The 21,818-nt window shown below is 38.5% G+C and overlaps 1 protein-coding gene across 1 annotated transcript in view; it reads left to right on the top strand.

Moving 5' to 3' along the window:
* GDA (guanine deaminase) overlaps positions 1-19,838 on the top strand; it is an 82,613-nt gene extending 62,775 nt beyond the window's left edge. The window contains exons 11-14 of the mRNA XM_077759391.1: positions 9,291-9,437; positions 13,028-13,158; positions 14,669-14,696; positions 15,798-19,838. Coding sequence (XP_077615517.1) covers positions 9,291-9,437; positions 13,028-13,158; positions 14,669-14,696; positions 15,798-15,868 — 377 coding nt within the window. The 3' untranslated portion in view covers positions 15,869-19,838. The remainder of the gene's footprint in view (positions 1-9,290; positions 9,438-13,027; positions 13,159-14,668; positions 14,697-15,797) is intronic.
* Positions 19,839-21,818: the final 1,980 nt, after the last annotated feature.

Here is a 21,818-nt window from a genome sequence, read left to right as displayed (position 1 = left end):
TATTTTATTTTATCTTAAATTTATTTTTATTAAAAATTTATTTTATATATTTGTAATTGATGTATAACATTGTATAACTTTCAGTTGTACAGTGTGTTGATTCATTATATATTATATATTATAATATTACCACCATAGTGTTAGCTACCACCTCTATCATGTCCCATAATCAGCATTATTTTTTTTGTGGTGGGAAGAATTCAGATCTATTCTGTAAGCAACTTCGGAGTTTGTGATACAGTATTATTGTCTATAGCAAAGTCTTTAAATGTTCTTTTTTTAAACGCAAAATAATGCCACATGGTCCATCTCTAAAATAAACCTCCCTGTGAATGCATTTTTAAGTGGAGGGTTTATATTCCACTCAAACTCCACAAACCTAGAAATAAAGACACTGGGTGCTCCTTAGTGCAGTGGGCCTGAGACCTACCACCTGAGATGGAGTATATTCGACTTCCTCTGATTTCTATGTTTCTTTGTCCAGTCTGGCAGAGAGAACCATCCTGAAACATATACGGCGAGCTTTTACAAGCCTTACCAAAAACAGGCTGTATTTTTTGTGGCTATTTTTTTTTAAATGTTTTATTTTATTTCTAGGAGAGAGAGAGAGAGAGAGAGCATGAGCAGGGGAGGGTCAGAGAGAGAGGGAGTCACAGACTGAAACAGGTTCCAGGCTCTGAGCTGGCAGTCAGCACAGAGCCCAACGCGGGGCTCGAACCCACGAACTGCGAGATCATGACCTAAGCGAAAGTCGGATGCTTAACCGACTAAGCCACCAGGTGCCCCAAATTATTAATATTTTTAAAGAGGTGTGCCAGGATAGACTTTCTTCCCCAATTTTATATGAATCAAAAGAATTAAGTTTTTTTTTTAATTCTAATTTAAGGCTTCAATCATTGAGACTGTGGCAATACTTGGGTATAGTCACAGGTGTTAAAGGTGGTGATTTTACCTTCACAAAAGAGCTTTAATGAACAAGAAAAACATGGCCAAGAATTTTTGGTACACACTAGTCAGTTAATGACAAATTTTGTAGACAGCCAAAAATCAGGTAGGCATTGCTTTCAAGTTTTCTAGGATTTTGGTCTCCATGATTTAAACTCATCACGTGACTTCCAGGGGTGCCTGGTTAAACATCCAACTCTTGATCTCAGCTCAGGTCATGATCTCACGGTTTGAGTGTTTGAGCTCCCCCTCAGACTCTGTGCTGGCAGTGTGGAGCCTGCTTGGGATTCTGTCTCCTTCTCTCTCTGCCCATACCCTGGTTGCACATTCCCTCTCTCTCATTCTCAAAGTAAATGAATAAAAACTTTAAAAAATTCATCATGTGACTTCCAGTTCTTGACTTTGGGTTGTGTAACAATGCATAAAGCCTTTAGGTAAAGCTCTGTCACTTATTAGCTGTAAGACTTTGATCAAATTACCTTAATTTTCTAAGACTTCATTTCCTAATTGCTATAACAATAATTATAACTATGTGAACCTTATAAACTTGTTTTGAAGCTTAAAAAAATACATGCAAAGTAGCACATACCGGACACATTGTACTAGTCAACAAAGATTGGTTTAAAGGAAAAAGCAATGTTGGTGTATTGACCAAAGATTTGATTAAATGTGATATCTTCACTTATGAATTTGGAGAATGCTATTGCATTTAACAGTCTCTGTTAAAATAACCCCTCTACATTCTACTCTTTCCTAAACATGACCTTTATATATCAACCTGCTCATCCCCTGTAGGCTTCAGAACATCATTTAACCTCATACTTAGAGAGAGAGCAGATCCAAAAGTGGCTCGTTCACCCTGTCTATCAAAGTGGAGACAGTTCTGGGCTTGTTCACCTATGAGACAGGAGAAACTCACATGAAGCTTAACAAAAATATTGCCAACAAGAGAAAGTATCAAAAAGGATGAGAAGATGAGCTTACCTCTGAAAATGATCTACTTCAGGACCCAGAAGAAAATTTCAGAAAATTGCCATCATCCTTGGTGTACAAGAAAACATGGTGCTATGAAAAGATCACAAGTTGTGATGGAAAGGGAAACGTTTTAACTGAAAGAAGAAAACTAGAGTGTGTGTGGCGGGGGAGGGTGGGAAGAATGAGAAGCATGTAGACAATCACACGTGGCTAGAGGGGGAGTAAGGTTTATAACTACTTTGGAAAACTGGCAAACTGGCAGTAAAGTTAAATATACATCTGTCTATGAGGCAGTAATTCCATTTTAGGGTATTTACCCTAGAGAAATGGGCACGTATGTTTGCTGAAAGAGCTGTACACGAATGTTTATACCAGCTGTGTTTATAGTAGCCCCAAACTGGGAACAACCCAGACACCTGCCGACAGGAGAATGGATAAGCAAACTGAAGCAAACTCATATAATGGAGTGCTACTCACCATTCAGGAAAGAACAACCCACTGAGATATGCAAAACAAGGGTCAATCTAAAAAAAGATTTTGTTCAATGAAAGGAGCCAGGCACAAAAGAGCACACCCTATGTGTCCCCATATGCATGAAACCTAGAGACCAATAGAGCTAACCTTGTGTTGATAGAAATGAGAAAGTCGTTTCCAAGGTTTGGGGCTGGGGGCAGTGAGAGAGCTTGCTAGAGCAATGAACATGTTTAATATCTTGTTTTCTTGAAAGATAGTTAAATGGCCATTGTCAGCATTCATCAACCTGGACACCTGAGTTCTGTGCATTTTATGCTCTCTTAATTATACTTCAATTTAAAAATAACAAATAAGCTAAGCATGTAGGGAAGCTATGAGAAGTAGAACGATTGTTGCAGAAATTCAATCACTGATACGAAAAACAAAGTTGACCAAAATTCACAGGGGATGTTTGGAGTGATCCACGTGGAGCGCAGGTGAGCAATGCACCAGGGGATTCTCCTGACCCAGGATCTGAACAAATATAATAGAAGTTTTGAAGGATAAATCTTTTCTGAACTTAAGAAAGAACTGGGTATCGTATTGAAAGAACTTACCCTGTTCTAGTCTCAGTCATAACTGAACACATTGTGGCAAAATATTGGGGTTACAAAGAAAAAGGGAAAAAAAGGTCTTAAAAAAGTGAGGCAAAGGAAAAAAGTCAGTAACCACTAAAACAGTTACAAACCAGTTTGGCTTCAGGTGTTTTTACCGACATGAAAAATACCAAGAGCAAGAAAGAGTTTGGAGCCAAATAGTTGTTACTTAAGAATATTATGTCGGGCAAGATTCTCCCTCATGTGTGAAGGCAACAAAATTCTCAAATGTACAGTTTTGGGAAATGTTCTCATGAGTCCTTTGATAAACCTACTGGAAAATCTATAGCAATGAGTTATGAAGTAAAATAAAGGCCCAGGGTCTAGGGAAGTGATTTTATGATAGGATGTCACGGAAGGCTAAATCAGTTAAAACAGAAATAAGATTTTAAAAATCGTAAAAGTTTAAAAAATGAAAGCAAAAATCAAAAATGTATCTTAAGAGAATATGCACAATGTGGAAAGTAATATCTTATAAAAAAGTCGTCAGGCTGTGAACCTTCAACTGCTCTAAAAATAAACTCAATAAACAGCAGCAACAAATACAAACATTAAAAAAATCAAAATGACAAATCAAATCAAGAGGAGTTTCCCTCTGGTTGGGAAGAGGTTCCTGGGACCTGAATATTTTACTTTTGATACTGTGTGCTGGGTCCTTGAGTTTTGGTATTATATATTCCTTATGTCATTTGAACACCTTTAGTCTTTGGTCATAAATTTTATAAGCAGTATATGCTCCCTAGGAAAAAACTTTCCAAATACTAAAACTTCTTCTATTGTCTGATTTTGTTAACAGAAACCAAGAAACTGCGGTTTATGTGTAAGGTTAACAGAATGATGTTTTTGGCAAGCGGGAACAAAATTCTAAGTCTATAAAATCTCTCATCTCAGAATAAAGGGATATAATAAAAACACAAAAAAACAGTAATCTGAAGGGAAAAATATGGAACAAAGTTTACAGCAAGAAGACCTATGAATTCATTAAAACAAACAACATACATGAAACCAGGGTCCTACTTTTTAAAAAAGATATATATTTATTTTTGAGAGAGACAGCATGCATGGTGGGGGGAGGAGGGGGATGGCAGAGAGAGAGGGAGACACAGAATCCGAAGCAGGCTCCAGACTCTGAGCTGTCAGCACAGAACTCGCCAACCACGAGATCATGACCTGAGCTGAAGTCTGACACTTAACGACTGAGCCACCCAGGCGCCCCCAGGGTCCCACCCACCTCCTAATGACAATTTCCTGACCTTCTATCTTACTTGTTCACTTACTCCCAAAGCAATAGATCTCTGATCAACTTGTAAACACCAAGCCACTTAATTTACCTTAGATGCCAGAATATATCACTATAATCATTCCCTTGGAAATTTCCTCACTTCTCATGTCCTTTTCATTTTCTTTGTACTCGCTTTGCAAAGCCTTAACCTCCTTGGTTATCCTGATCATTCTCCTTTTCAGTGTCTACAGCTGAGCGTCTGGAAGTTGTGAAAAAATTTTCCAGTGGGGTTTCATTTTAAATTTTGCTCTCAAATCCCAAATGGCCCTCAGCACTACCTGAATAGACAGTTCTGTTGCTCTATATAAGCATGGGTCCTGGTATTCCAAGACGGCCTTTTCTTGTTTATTTTCCCTAAACTTTCTCCCCCAACTCTTACTCTCCTCACTTCCAGCTGGTGGCCTCATCTCATGTCACTGAGAAAATAGAAACAACCAGAAACCCTTCCCTCATCTTCCTAACACCACACGTACACACTTTCCTGCATCTGACTGAATTTTCTCTTCTTCTTCTTGCTGCAGCCAAACACACACACACACACACCCTGAGTGAGGTGTGTTCTGTATTCTACATTGTACTTGTCCAACCTCTGACTCCTTAATATCTCCCGAGCCCACCCCCTGTCCCCGTATCAGTCACCACCACCTGAGGCAGGCTGCCACGGTCTCTTGCCCAAACTCCTGCACGAGCTTCCTGGACCCTTCTAATTCAGTCTTCTCTTTTCAAAAGAATTACAGTGAAAATCAGACCATGTTACCCCCTTCTGCTTACACTTAGGGTTTTGAACATGCTAACTTCATGCCAACGCACACAGAGCTCTGTCTGCCTGGTTTGACACCCATCCACCTCCCAGCCTTGTCTCTCCCTTCTCCCCCTTCCCTACACTGGCTATTTTTAAAACCACTCTACAAATCACACTCCCTTCTACCAAAAGAACTTGTGCATTCTTTTCCGTGGCCAGAAGGCCCTTTATGTCACTCATTATTTATATGGCTGCTTTCTTCTCTTTCCTGTCTTAGTTTAAATTTCATTGCCTTAGGGGCGCTTGGGTGGCTCAGTCGGTTAAGCGTCCGACTTTGGCTCAGGTCATGATCTCACAGTTCGTGGGTTCGAGCCCCGCGTCGGGCTCTGTGCTGACAGCCAGCTCAGAGCCTGGAGCCTTTATCGGATTCTGTGTCTCCCTCTCTCTCTGACCCTCCCCTGCTCACGCTGTCACTGTCTCTCTCTCTCTCTCTCTCTCTCTCTCTGAAACATAAATAAAACATTAAAAAAAATTTTAAATGTCATTGCCATAAAGAGGTCTTCTCTTGACCATCCTGGCTAACTGGGATTTCCCTGTCCATTTTCTTTATTACCAGCTGAACGTTATCTATGCTTAATATTTGTTTATGTGTCCATTTTCCTTCTCCTTCACCAGATAGTTCACTCCTGTGGAGCCCAAAACTTTTATGTATGACTGCTTAAATGGATCAAGCCCATAGAGGGTGCTTAGTAAATGATTGTCAATAAATGAATGGATGAAACAAAATGAACACACACATATCCAGTCATGTCATTTTACCTTCCCTTTGCCTTTTGGCTCAAGTTTTTACTCTTGTATGGTTTCTTTACTGTCTTCTTGTAAATAATATTATCCTTAGTGTTGACTGGCAAGCAAGTGATAGCTTTGTTCTTTATCATGATGTAGAGGGACCTGAGGGTTTGGGAATACATTTTCTGCAAAAATGTATTCGTTTTGCTCCCTCCAGCTCCCCCATGTAGTTTCCATTCTTTGGTCCCTATTCCTTTGTATTCATGTTATTTAATTGGATTTTCTAAGCAGCTCTTAAGGAAGGTCATATGATTTTGATTTTCTGAGAAAACTGAGGTTCCATAGGTACTGACCGAAGGTCAATAAAGCAATAAAGTCTCAGATCCACAGTTTAAAACCGGCTCAGTAAAATGTGAACCTCATTCTTTCTCTTTTCACCCTGTCACTCTCCCTCTTGTGATATGATAAAATAGGGATTTTACCTGCATTAAATGTGTTGCAGAGGTGGGGGAAGGCCATTGAGCTCACTGGGTATCTTAGGGATCAGGAAGTTAGTTACTGTGGACAGAAATTCCTGGAAGAAAACCTTGGCACTTATACAACTAGTCCAGACTAAACACCATGGTCTGTGGGGTCCAGGGTTCATTCATTCTTTCTTCTGCACAGTATTGTTCCTATTGATACTTTGCTAATGTAACAACGGAAGAATATAGGATCATCAGCTACATAACAATTCAGCTCTCAAAATTTTCTCAATAAATTACACAGCACTGTTTTCTGATCTGCCCTTATTCTTTCTATATTGTTAGTTTTGATTAGGTAGTCAGGAAAATACCACTTTCTGTCATATTTTATAAATCTGTTTTTTTAACTGCAAATAGTTAAATCTTCCATGTTAATACTGTTCTAATGGCGGTGCTTTTGTTTTTGTTTCCTTCTAGTCTTTGTCCACATGCAGTTGAAACTTAAAAAATGTGGGGGTAGGGATGCTGACCCCATGCATAGTCAAAAATCCATGTATAGCTTTGATTCTCCCAAAATGTAACTATTAATAGCCTACCGTTGACTGGAAACCTTACTCAAAACATAAACAGTCAATTGACCCATCTTTTGTATGTTATATGCATTATATGTTGTATTCTTCTACTAAAGTAAGCTAGAGAATAGATGTTATTAAGAAAATCATAAAGAAGAGAAAATGAATCTATGATACTGTACTGTATTTAAAAAATCTACATATCCCATGTTGTTCAAAGATCAACTGCATTTGGAAATATATATTCAGTCTTTACATGTTTCCATACCTTATGGTGATAGCATTTTCTTCTGCTTTTACATTTAACATTTGCTTGGCTCTAGCAATAAAAAAATCAGTAGATAATGTTTTTCAAAGTTTAAGGTACAATATTTCTGATTCTTACTTGTTTTCTAGTTTCAAGCTGTGGTAAAATGAAGATTTAATGGACTGTTACTAAAATGGACTAATAACTTTTTTAAGTTTAAGTTTTTATTTTAATTCCAGTTAGTCAACAGTGTGATATTAGTTTCAGGTGTACAATATAATAATTCAACACGACTATACATCACCCTGTGCTCCTCATGACAAGTATACTCCTTAATCCCCATCACCTATTTAACCCATGCCTTCATCCCCCTCCCCTCTGGTAGCCATCAGTTTGTTTTCTATAATTAAGAGTCTGTTTCTTGTTTGTCTCTCTCTCTCTTATTTTTTCACTTTGCTTGTTTTGTTTCTTAAATTCTACATATGAGTGAAGTCATATAATACTTGTCTTTCTCTGACTGACTTAGTTTGCTTAGCATTATACTGTTTAGCTCCATCCATGTTGTTGCAAGTGGCAAGATTTCATTATTTTTTGACTGAATAATATTCCTGTATAATATTTCTGTGTTTCATGAGTGAATAATATTCCCATGTATGTGCGTGTATACACACACACAACACACACATGTAATATATAATATACATATACATCACATCTTCTTTATTCACTAAAATGAACTAATAACTTATGTAGATATAATAAAACTTGCCAAAGAAGTGGATGATCTTCTGGTGGTACTCATCTTCTAAAAGAAAAAAAAAATTCTAAAAAAAGCCTCTATACATGTTCTCTAAGGATGTAGAAGACAGTTGAATACAGAAGTGAACTGCAATCTAGAAATTATTACTTAACAGGCTATTACTTTTTATTTTTGAAGTATATGTAGACACAGAATCATGTATGTCTACCTAGAAATGTAGAAGGAACCCTTAAAATATAAAGGGCATTTTATTAGTTATAGATGTACTTTTCCTTTAATAAAACATGCTAATTTGCTTGACATTTATTTACACAAACGCATATAATAACTTCTACATTTGTTCTTGTCAAACGTAGTATTTCAGTTTAATTATGATTAGAGACTTTATTTAAATCATGAAAAATCACATTCCTCATCTGTTGATAATGCCAACCAACGTATAAAGCCATCTACATCAGCACTGTTCATTTATTACACTAATTTTCCAGAATATATAAATTCATTTTAAAAGTTCTCCCTGAAAAATTATCATGAAGAGGTAGCTTTTTAATGCCCAAAGTTCTCATCTGGACTAGAATAGAGTTAGGATGAGATTTTAGGGCGTAGAACTGTGAGCTTGTTTTAAATCTCATGTTATCCAAATTACCTTCATAACTATGCAGGCATATTTCTGTGAGGGTTCAGGGAATATTCGGAGATAAGAGTTTCTTCTTTTAACTTTATTAACCATTTGCATTACACTGGGCTGAATTGTGCGTTCCTTCCCCCTGTCCCCCACACCCCGCCCTGAAAACATGACTAATGTAACATGTAAATGTGACCTTGTTTGGAATAAAGGTCTTTGTAGCTGTAATTCAGGTAAGGATCTCAAGATGAAGTCATTCTGAGTTAGGGTGGGCCCTAAATCTTGAATGTCCTTTGAAGAGACAGAAAGTGAGCAATGCGTAAAGACAGAGGGAAGTAGACCATCTGAAGGCAGAGACACATACTGTAGCTAGCTATATTGCCATATGCCACGGAACAGCAGGGGACACGAGAAACTGAAGCAGCAAAGACAGATTCTTCCCTAGAACCTTCGTAGGGGTTGTGGCCCCACCAACAGTTTGAAGACTTCTGCCCTCCAAAACTGTGAAAACACATGTCTGCCATTTTAAGCCACCGCATTTGTGGTAATTTATTGCGGCAACCCTAGGAAAGGAATACAGGTATTCGTTTGATACTAAATGCAGGTTTTGAATTATTTTAAATGTCATTCTGTATCTATTCTGTGTTTAGATAAGTACTTTTCTTTGAAGTATATTACAGACTGAATAACAGTCGCTAACACCAAAAAACCAACCTCATATACCTCATATTCCATTTATCTCATAAAGTGACTGCTCTACCTTTATTTTATCTACTGTAGATGTGGCCGGTGGTTATTCATCTTCCATGCTTGATGCCATCCGAAGAGCAATGATGGTTTCCAATATACTTTTAATTAATAAGATAAATGAGAAAAGCCTCACCCTCAAAGAAGTCTTCAGACTCGCTACTCTTGGAGGCAGTCAAGGTAATGACCATTTTCTTTCTTTCTTGAACAGTAGACAGCTGTGCTGATCCGTGTCCTTGGAAGCAGTGTGAAGGCACAGGAGTGTCTCATCGGCAGGCATCCCATACTCAGGACTGTTGCATCTCATATAACATATCCCACACTTAGCAGGTGACGTTCAGACATGTGATGGAGGTGTCATTTCTTCAGCAAGTCCCGTGTCTTTGACAAAAGACATGTTCGACACACAATTATAGTAATTGCTTTAATGGATATTTGCAATGGTCACATGTATGTGATTTCTTTAAAATAATCAGTTTTTTTCCCCCACTGAGTCAAGTAACATGCTCTCTATTGGCCTGAGTGATGATAATACTATGAATAATAATAGTAAAAATAATAGCCAAGAGTTGCTGAACCGTTACCAGATGACAGGCACTATGCAACATGCTTTATGCATGTCGTTCCTCTATCCTCACAATCACTGCTACGAATTCCACCTACCAGTGAGCTCAGGTATCTGAGTGAGACATACACCACCATCAAGCTACAGACTGTCATGATTTGAATCCAGATCATGTGATACCAGAGTGCAGGTTCTTAGCCTTCCACTGTGATATCTTCCTCTATCAACCTTAGAAATGGACGATGATAGTAGCTGAGAGTATCCTGGGAAGAGAACTTTCTGGCTCTTCTTTGAACGTTTGGGACTATGATGAATGCCATAAAAACATTTTTTAAAAAACCAAACAAGTAGAGGTCATGCTCTTTGCATTTCTCTAAGTCTTATGATTTCATTTTCTAAAGTTCCAACTTTTTAAAAAAATTTTTAATGTTTCTTTGTTTTTGAGAGAGACAGAGCGTGAGCAAGGGACAGGCAGAGAGATAGATAGGGAGACACAGAATCCGAAGCAGGCTCCAGGCTCTGAGCTGTCAGCACAGAGGCCAACACGGGGCTCAAACTCACAGACTCCGAGATCATGACCTGAGCTGAAGTCGGACACTTAAACTACTGAGCCACCAGGCGNAGGTTCTTAGCCTTCCACTGTGATATCTTCCTCTATCAACCTTAGAAATGGACGATGATAGTAGCTGAGAGTATCCTGGGAAGAGAACTTTCTGGCTCTTCTTTGAACGTTTGGGACTATGATGAATGCCATAAAAACATTTTTTAAAAAACCAAACAAGTAGAGGTCATGCTCTTTGCATTTCTCTAAGTCTTATGATTTCATTTTCTAAAGTTCCAACTTTTTAAAAAAATTTTTAATGTTTCTTTGTTTTTGAGAGAGACAGAGCGTGAGCAAGGGACAGGCAGAGAGATAGATAGGGAGACACAGAATCCGAAGCAGGCTCCAGGCTCTGAGCTGTCAGCACAGAGGCCAACACGGGGCTCAAACTCACAGACTCCGAGATCATGACCTGAGCTGAAGTTGGACACTTAAACTACTGAGCCACCAGGCACCCTAGAAAGTTATAAGTTTTAAATCCCTCATTTTAAAAAACAAGTGTGACACTTCTTACCGCCCACCCCCACTGCATTGGTGCATCTGAGTTTGTATGGTTGGCCTGCCATCTTACTTTCAGGGTGCAAACGGGTTGTACTTAAATGGTGCTTTTTTTATTCTAGACTCTCTGTGAGGTGCTTCATCAGGATCCTGTATGTGATCAAGCTGGTATGGGGTACTTATCAAATCCTTGTCTGCCTTGGCTATCTAGCTTTTAAATCTATTTTCTGGGCCACTGATCTCCCTGTGACGAAATTTCTCCCTAACTTGTGTCTCTATGAGGTTAGGAGTGAAATGAGATGAACAGATCCCTCTTTAAACTGTGGCATCTTCCCAGCTTGCCATGGCCTTTACATTCACTCTCAAGATCAGGATGTGCATAAATCACCTTCATAGAGACGTTTGCTCCAAAGGCCACAAAACCCCATTTCCTGAAATGTATCTGAGTTGCTTACCAGCCCTGCTGGGCCTCTCTACAATGATCTGGATTTAGACCAGTTTACAAATTTATGAAAGCATTGTGTCTTTTTTGGTTAGTTCATGCCTGACTTTCCAGGTTCTCACAGTTAGCTCAGTTAGTTTATATGCCATCGCACTCTGGCACATGAACCCAGTTCTCTGCCCTATTAAACACACAACCGTTTTATGTTGAGTACAGTCCTTAAAAACTCGTAGTTGTTATGCTTCTCTGTCAAAGGCAGAAAGTAGATTGTAATCAGTAAAGGAGGAGAGAATTTCTGCTGACTTTCTATTACTTTTTGGTCTTTCCCCACCCAGTTAGTAGAAGTCACCTAACTGCCTTTAACCTTTTCTAATTCTTTTTACAACCCTGTCTTCCTCTAAGAATTCTTTAGCTACACACTCTTTTTCTTTTCTGAGGATAAAGGAAATGCCCTTTAAATAATCTTTTAAGAACAAGTAGGATTTCTAAATAGGTGCTTAGACAATTGCCAAAAGACTACCGGATATCCATACATAGAGCTACAACGTACCAGATATTGTCAAACAGAGATAGGTAATCCAGTATTTTCACATCAGACTCTATTCTGCCTGTGACAGAATACAACCACTACATGTGAAAATTCACATAAATAATGCTTCCATTTGGCACTTTGGTGTACACTTTTTTTTAACTTTTTATTTTTTTTATTTTTATTTTTTACAAATAGTTTATTTTCAAGTTGGTTTCCATATAACACCCAGTGCTCATCCCCACAAGTGCCCCCCTCCATGCCCATCCCCCCCTCATTTTAAATTACAGGCTTTAAGGAGCTTTAGACTTAATACTTTTATTGACTAGGAAAGCCAACCACTCCCATCTTCTGAAACTAAATCATAAGTGGCAGGTGTTCTTCCTTGACATCCAATATTCATGGAACATGAATTCTAGCTTTGAGATGGATCAAGTCAATAGGTGTTATCGACCCATGCCTGTTTTAGAAAACAATTCTTCTCCGGCAACCAGAAAGCCTTTGAGGTTACGAGAAATTGGTCTGCTTTCAAAAGTGTTGGGACTCTTGAGTTATTAGGACCTATTTACTTTCAGAAATGAATTTTCTCTAGTGAGAGGATGTAAACTAAGAAACTTTTGAGGGATATGCCTGCATTCACAAATATGCAAAAGGATACTTATTTTTTATTGACTCGAGGTTCATTTCACTGTCATGAAAATAGATCCAGTCAGCTGTTTTTGAAACAAAAAGGGCAAGGGAAAGAGCTGGAATGTGAGGGGAGAACGAGAGGGAAGGAGAAGAAAGATATTATGTCAATTGTCATGTTTGTTTGAGGGATGAAAGGAAATCATAGACCAGCTGGACCGTGAAGGGCACTGACAGAGCTGAAATAGACTGACGCCATCCGAATCATAGATCGTGGTGAAGAGGGGAACCATCTTTATTCTTGGATTTTGCTTTCCCTGAGCTTATTCTGCTCTCTGTATGTCACAGTTTTAGGATCGGTTGGAATGAGAGAGCATTACTGCTTCACATTAAGATACTAACTTTTTCTAGTGATATGTTGACAGATTCTGTCCTTGCAAACTGGGACATTTTCACCCACCTGTTGGCTCCAAAGACTGACTGTTTATTCATTTATTCCACCTTGTAGCCCTGGGGCTGGATAAAGAGATTGGAAACTTTGAAGTGGGCAAGGAATTTGATGCCCTCCTGATCAACCCCAAAGCGTCTGACTCTCCCATTGACTTATTTGCTGGGGATTTTGTTGGTGATTCGCTTGAAGTAAGTAAAAGAAATTTCATCAAAAGGCATAGATTTCATGAAGTGGTCACAATATCTTCCCTATAGAAAAAAAGATAGAAACTGAAACTTTTCATGGAATGCAGAGGATCTTAAAAGGGGAGTTAGATCCTTTTCAACGGTTTATAATTTGCCAACACAGTGCTAATAATGGTACTGACAGAAATTTGTATCTTGAAGATATTTGCATATTTGAATGTATTTGACTATAGCTATTCCTTATTGAACACTTGCTATATGCTAGGTAGCATGGGATTAAGTACTTTCATGTATCATTATTGATTAACCATTAGAATGATTCTTATGACACGCAAGTGCTATTAATATCTCTGTTACTCACAAGGGCAGTGAGGCCTAAGGGAAATTAATTGATTTACCTAAAGACTCCTAGATAGTAATTAGTAATTAGTAGACAGACTTTGGATTCAAGCCCAGGAGTTTCTGACTTCCAGAGTCTGGGCTCTTGACCACAATGCTACATTTATTTTCTTAACTTTATAAGAAAATGAATGTTATTACTTTGTTCCTTACTTTAAAATGTTTTTCTATGTCTAAACTGGTTCTTCCTAACAACTTTTTATAATACTGAGTTTTTCTGAAACATAATTAACTATTACTGATGTGATGAGGGCCGGGAACTAAGGATCAAGAAAGAATTCTTGAGACATTTTTTGGTGCAAAAGGGTGTTTTTATTGAAGTATGGAGACAGGACCCATGAGCTGCACTAGGATTGTGAGGAACAATTGATTATATACTTTTAAGTGGTGGTGGTGGTGGGAGGGTGGTAAAGACAAAGGAAGTTTCTAGAAGGTATTTTAATATGTTAAAGAAGACTCATAGGATCCTGAGGTCTTGGCTATTGTTAAGGGAGGTTGTATTTGACCTCTAGAAAAATGTTAACATCAAGTCAGTTGTGAGTTCCTTGAGGAATGCCAATGAGCTGCAAGTTGTAAGGAAATTTAATTCTATCTGCATTTCTTTTGCATTTGTTCGCCTCAACACTACTATTTATAAGTCAATAGGCTTGTGAGAGTAAGTAGGACATTCTTTGTAACATGTCAAAGTTTTTAGAAGATGCCAGATTGCTTGAAGGTGGTACCATTTGTTATGTTCATATTATTTATTTTTTTTACTACTTCATTAAAGTAAATTTGTGGGAATAAGGCTCAGTCCCATTCACCCACTTTTCTTATACACCTCTTAAAATATTTGAATTTTTTATTAAATTAATTTCTTTAATTTATGTAACATTTTTCTCTGAAGATTTAAATATCACATGCCAAGAACTTTTACATAATGGGTAAACATTTGTTAATAGCCAGTATTATTTTTTAAGCAAAAGACCATTTCTTTTTCATTAGTAGAAGTAGATTTTGCCATTGAGAAATACACTTACTTGTCTGCACTTTGCCAACCCCTACTGGCCATGAATTTACTTTTCTAAATGCACAGAATATTTTCTTCTTATTACTATTTTATTTTCTATTTTAGGCTATTATCCAGAAGTTCCTCTATGTAGGTAGGTGGATATATGTCTCTGTGGGAAATAAAATCTTTGCTGGTCTCTTTCTTGGGTATGGCTCCCAGATTTGTGGCACCATAAGTTAAACCCTATGTGGGACCATTTTTTTTGGTTTATTATTTTACTTTAATATTCCTCAGCATGAAGCCCATGTAAGGCATACTATTTAAAGGCACTATTTGAAATGCATGTGATTGGGGCGCCTGGGTGGTTCAGTTGGTTAAGCGTCTGACTTCGGCTCAGGTCATGATCTCACGGTTCATGGGTTCAAGCCCTGCATCGGGCTCTGTGCTAACAGCTAGCTCAGAGCCTGGAGCCTGCTTCTGATTCTGTGTCTCCCTCTCTCTCTGACTCTCCCCTGCTCATGCTGTCTCTCTCTCTCTCTCGGAAATAAATAAAACATTTAAAAAAAAATGAAATGCCTGTGAACCTCTGCAGAGGCCCAGGGGAAGGAGACACCCTGTCTCTTCCTCCTACATTCACTCTGTACCCCCCCAGCCTTCCTTACCACGGTCGTATTTGTGATGTTTGTGGTGGAGTCTCACTGCACACGGTTCTTTGTGTTTTGTTTTGTTTTAATGTACTCACATTCCATTCCATTCACTGAGAGAGAGAAATAGACAGTATGGATGACTCTACCTTGCCTCCTGCTTGGTCCACTGAGCTCNAGATCATGACCTAAGCGAAAGTCGGACGCTTAACCAACTAAGCCACCCAGGCGCCCCTATTTCTTGAGCTTTCTACCTGCAGACCCTCCATCTCACCACGCAGAGTATGATTCTGAGGTGTAAAGATAAGTATTTCCCTTATAGCTGGTGCTGGAAATGCAAACCACTCCAGCTGAAAGGGAAAGGACCCAGCTTCCTGTGATGTCTGCCTTCGGTGCAGGATTCCGGCCCTAATCCTCAAATTTGATGCATCGCCTTCCCTTGGCCACGTCCCCTTGTCTAGAGGATAAATAATCCGAGAGAAAAAAGGCAGCTTTGTGTGTTTTCTCTCAAAGAAGTGGAATTTGTTTATAAAACCCCTCCCAGTCGCCATTAAAATACTTCCTGACATAAAAGCACTTTATGAATGATTCCTTCATTTTTCTTTCAGGAGATGACCGAAATATTGATGAAGTTTACGTGGGCGGAAAGCAGGTGGTACCCTTTTCAAGCTCAGTGTAAGACCCTTGGCATCTACCAGCTCTGGGATCACACGGTTCTGCGTCTCCCTTTTCCCTGGGCAGAGTTAGAAAGTCAAAAAATAGTATCTTGTTCTTGGGATGACTATCTCTTTCTGTGTCTAGTTACAGTATTCACTTGACAAATCATTGAAGGAAGTCGTGCTAATTCTCAACTCTCTGGTTTGGGAGGATTCAAAATTTCTCCCTTTTGAGCTGTTCGGATTTACTTTAAGCTCAAACATAAGGGAATGTTCTTCCTGATGGTGTTCTGACTATGAGATTTAAGTAAAATCAGTTCATATTTGGAAATGTGGAGAGAAAAGACATTCCTATAAGGTTAGATATTTTGAGCTAATAAATGTGAAAAGCAGACAGGGAGAATGACCCAGCGAATCTGTTTTTATGAGGGAGAAAAAGTGAGACTATGAGCAAACATTGGCACATCAATTCAGATTATGATTGAAAATTAAATGCTGAGCATATTGATTTCAGAAGAGAACTCGTTGAATCTTAAAATGTTTTTCTAGATTGACCTTGTGTTCTGGAAATTTGCACTTAATGGAATTTGCATTTCAGATATTATTGTTGTGCTTTGCCTTCTTTGGACATGAAATGTCAGAAATTGAATGCCACATGCTTCCTCAGTACAGTTCTGTGCTTCAAAGTGTTTGACAGAGATTGGGTGGTAAAGATTTAGAGTCTCTTAGGAATATTATTCATATAACTACATGGCATAAATAGTGGTATTTTTCTGTACTTCAAAATCACCTTAATGTATAACTACGTGATGCTATTATCGCTTCTGTGTTCTTAGAAGAGAAACAAATTCCATAGTCCACACTATTCTGTAGACTGGTCTTCATAAACTGGGGTAAGTGCTAGGCAGCAAGGATCTGTCATTACTAAAAGGAAGGGTTCCACTGAAATGACGTATTCTCACCAAGAGTTATGCCATAGCTGCTGGAAATTTCAAACTCAGATATCAGTCTGTTAGAACTTTAAAATGAAGGACAAATTCAATGAAAACTAGTGTTAAAAACCTTTACATCCTGCTTATCGAAAGTACTCTGTTTTTCAATTTTATCCTATTGTCTTTTTAATTCAAATAATTTTCAGGACATAAGAATTTTACGATAATGAAACTATGTAGATGTTCCCCTGATGTCTATACTAATAGAACTTAATCTGTACTAGACATCTAGGAACATGAAACAAAGCAAAGAGTATTGTTATGCCTCCCAGCTCTTACAGTGTGCTTTCCCATAGCCTACAATTAAAAACAAATTGACTTTATGATAAACCCTTAAGAAGTATGGATGTGAGTGTCATTTAAATACCACATTTTTCTCATTTAATTACAAATACTATAAACCAATGTGGAAGAGGAATAGATTTTCTTAATATAGCACTCATGCCTAGGTCTTAACTGTGACACTTTATTATTTACTTTAGAGAGAGAACTTCATGTAATATAATATAGCTAACTTCCTATTTATAGAACTAAGAACAATATTCCCCCTCTTGTGGTATAATTTATTCTCACATAGTTATGCTAAATCAGCAGTAATTTGCCTACTTTTTTATCTTGTTTTTGTTTTCCTGGTGGAAACTTTTAGATTCGACTGTGTATGTACAACACCGACTGATCTTATTTTTATTTTTTTTTTTAAGAATTTTTCTTATTTGAGGACAGGTGACACACAATTTGATCTTATTAAGACAACAACAGAGTTTGTGTTGTGGGATATAAAGTAACTCAGTAAATTCAGTTTCTGGTGTCAATCTCTGTATTCCCAGAATTCCTCATACCTGAGCCATGTCAAAAAGGCCCCGCCGATTTTCTCCCCGTTTTCTCTGTAGTGCTGATTGAGTGTTTCCTGCTCTGTCTCCCAGTCCCTGCCAAAGGAACATGGTTACCTGGTGTCTAACCGACAGGGGCGGGCTTAAGAACTTGGATAAGATATGCAAGATCCACTAATAGGCAGCAGTTAGCGCAGCCTTTGCAAGATCCTACACTTCCTTAAGGATGTACCTTTTGGTATTGATGTACATTTTGATGTACCTTTTGATGTTGAACATCAGTTTTCATTTAGACTAAGGATTCGTACATAGTGTATATAAGTAAGTGCAGAATCAGCAACAAGTAGAATGGCTCTCTACAACCGACCCGTCAAACATTAAATTTAACCCAGGTAGGATGTGAAGACCTTACTGTCTTTTCCAGTAAAAATAGAATGTGTTGAAACATTTACATGTAGTTTGATCTCCCTGCATCAGTTACAACTTACGTGTTTTGTTTCTCCAAGTGCAGTGTTCTTGAACGTTGCATATACTTCTTGTGGTACTGCTGGCATTGGCCGTGCGTGCGGCCAGATGCTTTACACTTTGAAACGGTGGCTTCGCCTAACGTGGCTTGACTTTCCAAACTGTGGACAGGCATTCTTTCAAGCCAACACGGTTTGTCACTTCGTTTGACTATTTTGCTCTCTGACAGGAAAGAAAGAGTTGACTTCTTAGCAGCCTCCTCACCTCACCCTGTACTATTTGCCTCAGGTTTTGTGATACTTTTAATGGAATACACGTTAACAGGTAAACACTGATTCAAGAGTGTTGACTAGCACACATTTCAAAAGCATTTTTTTACAATGGAATACGAAAGCAGGCTGGCCAGTGAGGGGACACCGAATTTCCAAGAGGAAATGGAAACATGGGACTAGGGCCCGAGAGGGTGTCCTCATAATCATAACCTGAGACTGAGACCCTGCCCCCTTCATAGGCTCTTTCTCTGATTTAATTCTCGAAGGTTCTAGAATCCAAGAGAGTTTCTTGAACTAGCTCCCTTCATGCCAGGAGGAGACCTTTCTAAGTTATAGGAGACCTTTCTAAGTTATTATTGTGAGAATTGAACCCCACCGAATCTCCTTTTCACTTCCATGAGAATTCTGCATGGTGGAGAGACAAAAAGTGGTTCCTGTTTTGCTCAGCTGATTTTGAACCGTGCCCTTGAAATCCCTGTTGGTAACTAGAGCTGAGATGTCAGAGAGGAAACATAATGGATGTGAGATCCAGCGATGTATTTTGAATTTTCACTCCCTTCCAGACTCTTCCTATTTTTAATCTTTTCACCTCAAAACTAGACATATGGAAGGCTTTCAAGGCAAGCTGGAAGGCACGTTGTACCAATTCTACCTTGTGCTATACCTAAAAGATCTCCAGAAGTGGAGGCTTCTGTAGCCTACTGGACATCTTTTCATTGTCTGTTTGTTTAAAGTTGATGCTGCTGCTGGACACAGTCACATGTTCGAAAGGAGCGTTCTGAGTATTTAAAAGTTAGGCTAAGAAACGTGTTACGGCAACGTCTTGAAATAATTTTCAAATTAACTGGATTGCTCTGAATCTTAGAGAGAAATTTGTAACGTCAGGTCCACCTAGCCCCTTTACGTATGATTTTGGACTCTGACGCTTTTCAGTGTCTCTAAAGGAAAAGTGTGGAAAGAAGTGCAAAAATGAGGGGACATTGTTGGAAAACCCTAGCATTGACTCCCATGCATGTTTTCACGCCCAGCCTTTCCCTCCCAACAGCCCCAAAGGCGAGAGATTGAGAGCTGAGGGGTTAGTTTGGAAATCGGGTCCAAATTTACTGAAATGCAAAAGTTGAGGAGGCCAGTGATGGAACTCAGTGTAAATTCCAAGATGGCGTTCAGAGTCCACGGGGTTCAAGTGACTTGAGTCAGAGACGTTACATGGCATTGACGTACCTACCCATTTTGTGCTCGAGAGCCTGTCAGAAAGCATTCTCTATCGAAAACCACCTTCCATTGTTGTTAAACTCCTGATTGCTGCTCTTAAGAATATATATGTGTGTATTCATGGGGACATTTTTATTCAATATTTACGTGATTTGCTTACTGTTCATGTGCTGAGTGGGCTCCTTTGTGCTTCAGACAAAAATAAATGAGATTTTGTGTTTACATTTTTGTTGTTGTTGTGAGTTATATCATTCTGACAATGCTTTTCTCCTTTTAACATGCATTTTTAAAAACAGAATATTTAGCTAGGGACCAACATGTATCTTCCATTTTACGAGAGGTAATATACATAACTTTTAAAAATTAAGCGATAATGTCAGCCCTTTAGAATCAGATTGTGATCGCTTCTGATTGCAGCATAGTTAAATTTCCTGTTTTCAGAAGTCACAACCCAAAGTCAGAAATGCACTGGAATATCAAGAATTGGTTCATACCGAACATATGTGCATGTGGATTTAAAACAAAAGTCTCACAAAATAATCCTCTCCCTATCTGTGATGCCCTGGGATATTTCCTGAGCTATTACTCTGTTTATTCTTTTCTGTTCTGTTCTATTCTATTTTATTCTGTTTAATTTTTTTTTTAAGCTGAGAGTGACTTCGCAGATCGGTTTCTTGGTCCTGGTGAGCTGTCAGCTGCAGTGTGGAAACGGAAGTTCTAGTGTCTTTTGATCTGTTTACTGTAAGTCTCCATGACTCCATTCTGGGATTGGAGCCTGACCTAAGTACCTGCCTTAGAATAGTGAGGATTAAATAGAATAATACATGGCCAGCACCCAGGAGAACATCTGAGGCCAAGTGAGTTCTCACCATGTGGTAGTTATTATTTTTAAACTGAATACACACTGAACAGAAATAAAAATAATTTAAACTGTATTTTTATCAGCTTGTTTTTTAGAATCTAATCAAGTGAAGTTAAGGATCTCTCTGCGCATAAAAATATTCTGTGAGGATTAAATCTGATTTTTCCCCCTGGTGCTGTGATGTTCATGTTTTTCTTTATAACACAAAGTATAAGAAAGTGGTAGAAGATTTGGTGTCTAAATGCACCCTCAATGGTCTGAGCAACCCGCCAATCATCTTTTCTCCCTCCTGAAGAATAACTGAGTCAAAATAGCCAGAAGAGAATTCTCAGGTGCGTCATCTGGCAATAATGTGTACCTAATTTGCAACTGTGGGTACAGAGTTCTGTAATAGTTAATTGACAGGTATGTGCAAATTATTGCATGGTACTAAACTAGGGATTTCAATAAAATAAGGTCTAGATNAATCTGAAACAGGCTCCAGGCTCTGAGCTAGCCATCAGCACAGAGCCCGACGTGGGGCTCGAACCAAGGAACCGTGAGGTCACGACCTGAGCCGAAGTCGGACGCTTAACTGACTGAGCCACCCAGGCGCCTAGGATGTTTTAATCTGTTAAAGGAACAGGACCTGTAAGTATTGTTACCAACAGGAGCAGGTTTTGAGTTCTCGGTTTTTTTTAATCTTGTTTTAAAATGAGATAAAAAAAAATTAAAATAAAATGGAAAAAGGGAAGTAGTCTCTGTTCTTTAAAGTGAAAGAACATTAAAGTGTAAATTAATTTCTTTTAAGAATTCAGACTCACCCCCTTTTACCTACCATCAAGCCTGCCCACACCATCATTGTAAAATGACATGAAATTTGTTAACCTTCTTGGGTTTTTCATGCTTCTGTACGAGTTGAATCTATATCTTGAGGTGTGAAGAGAGATAGGTCGCTAAAAAAATGAATTCTCCAGGGGAAAGACTTTAGTGGGAAATCTTTCAGTAGTAACTCAGAAAAAAAAAGACATTAAAAAAAAGATTTTATTTTTAAGTGATCTCTACACCCAATGTGGGGTTCAAACTTACAACCCTGAGATCAAGAATTGCATGCTCTACTGAGTCAGCCAGTCACTTCCCAAATAAAACATTTTTGCCTATACATAAAAAGTGATAAAAGAAAATATGAGCAGATGGAATGGAGTTTCATAGGCCACTTGAGAGCCCTCCTTAGTTGCCCACCCCCACAGGGAATTAAGCAAATTCGTTCCCCATCTGTAGAAAGGGAGCCCAAAGTCCTAGCAGTAAAATCTAACATAACAAGAAATAAAGCCCCTAGAAAAATTATCATTCAGTCTGAT

Source organism: Crocuta crocuta, unplaced genomic scaffold (assembly GCF_008692635.1).
Source record: "Crocuta crocuta isolate KB4526 unplaced genomic scaffold, BGI_CrCroc_1.0 scaffold41, whole genome shotgun sequence".
In the NCBI taxonomy this organism is placed as follows: domain Eukaryota; kingdom Metazoa; phylum Chordata; class Mammalia; order Carnivora; family Hyaenidae; genus Crocuta; species Crocuta crocuta.
The sequence above is the reverse complement of the archived record's forward strand: the minus strand, read 5'-3'. Positions and strand labels throughout refer to the sequence as shown.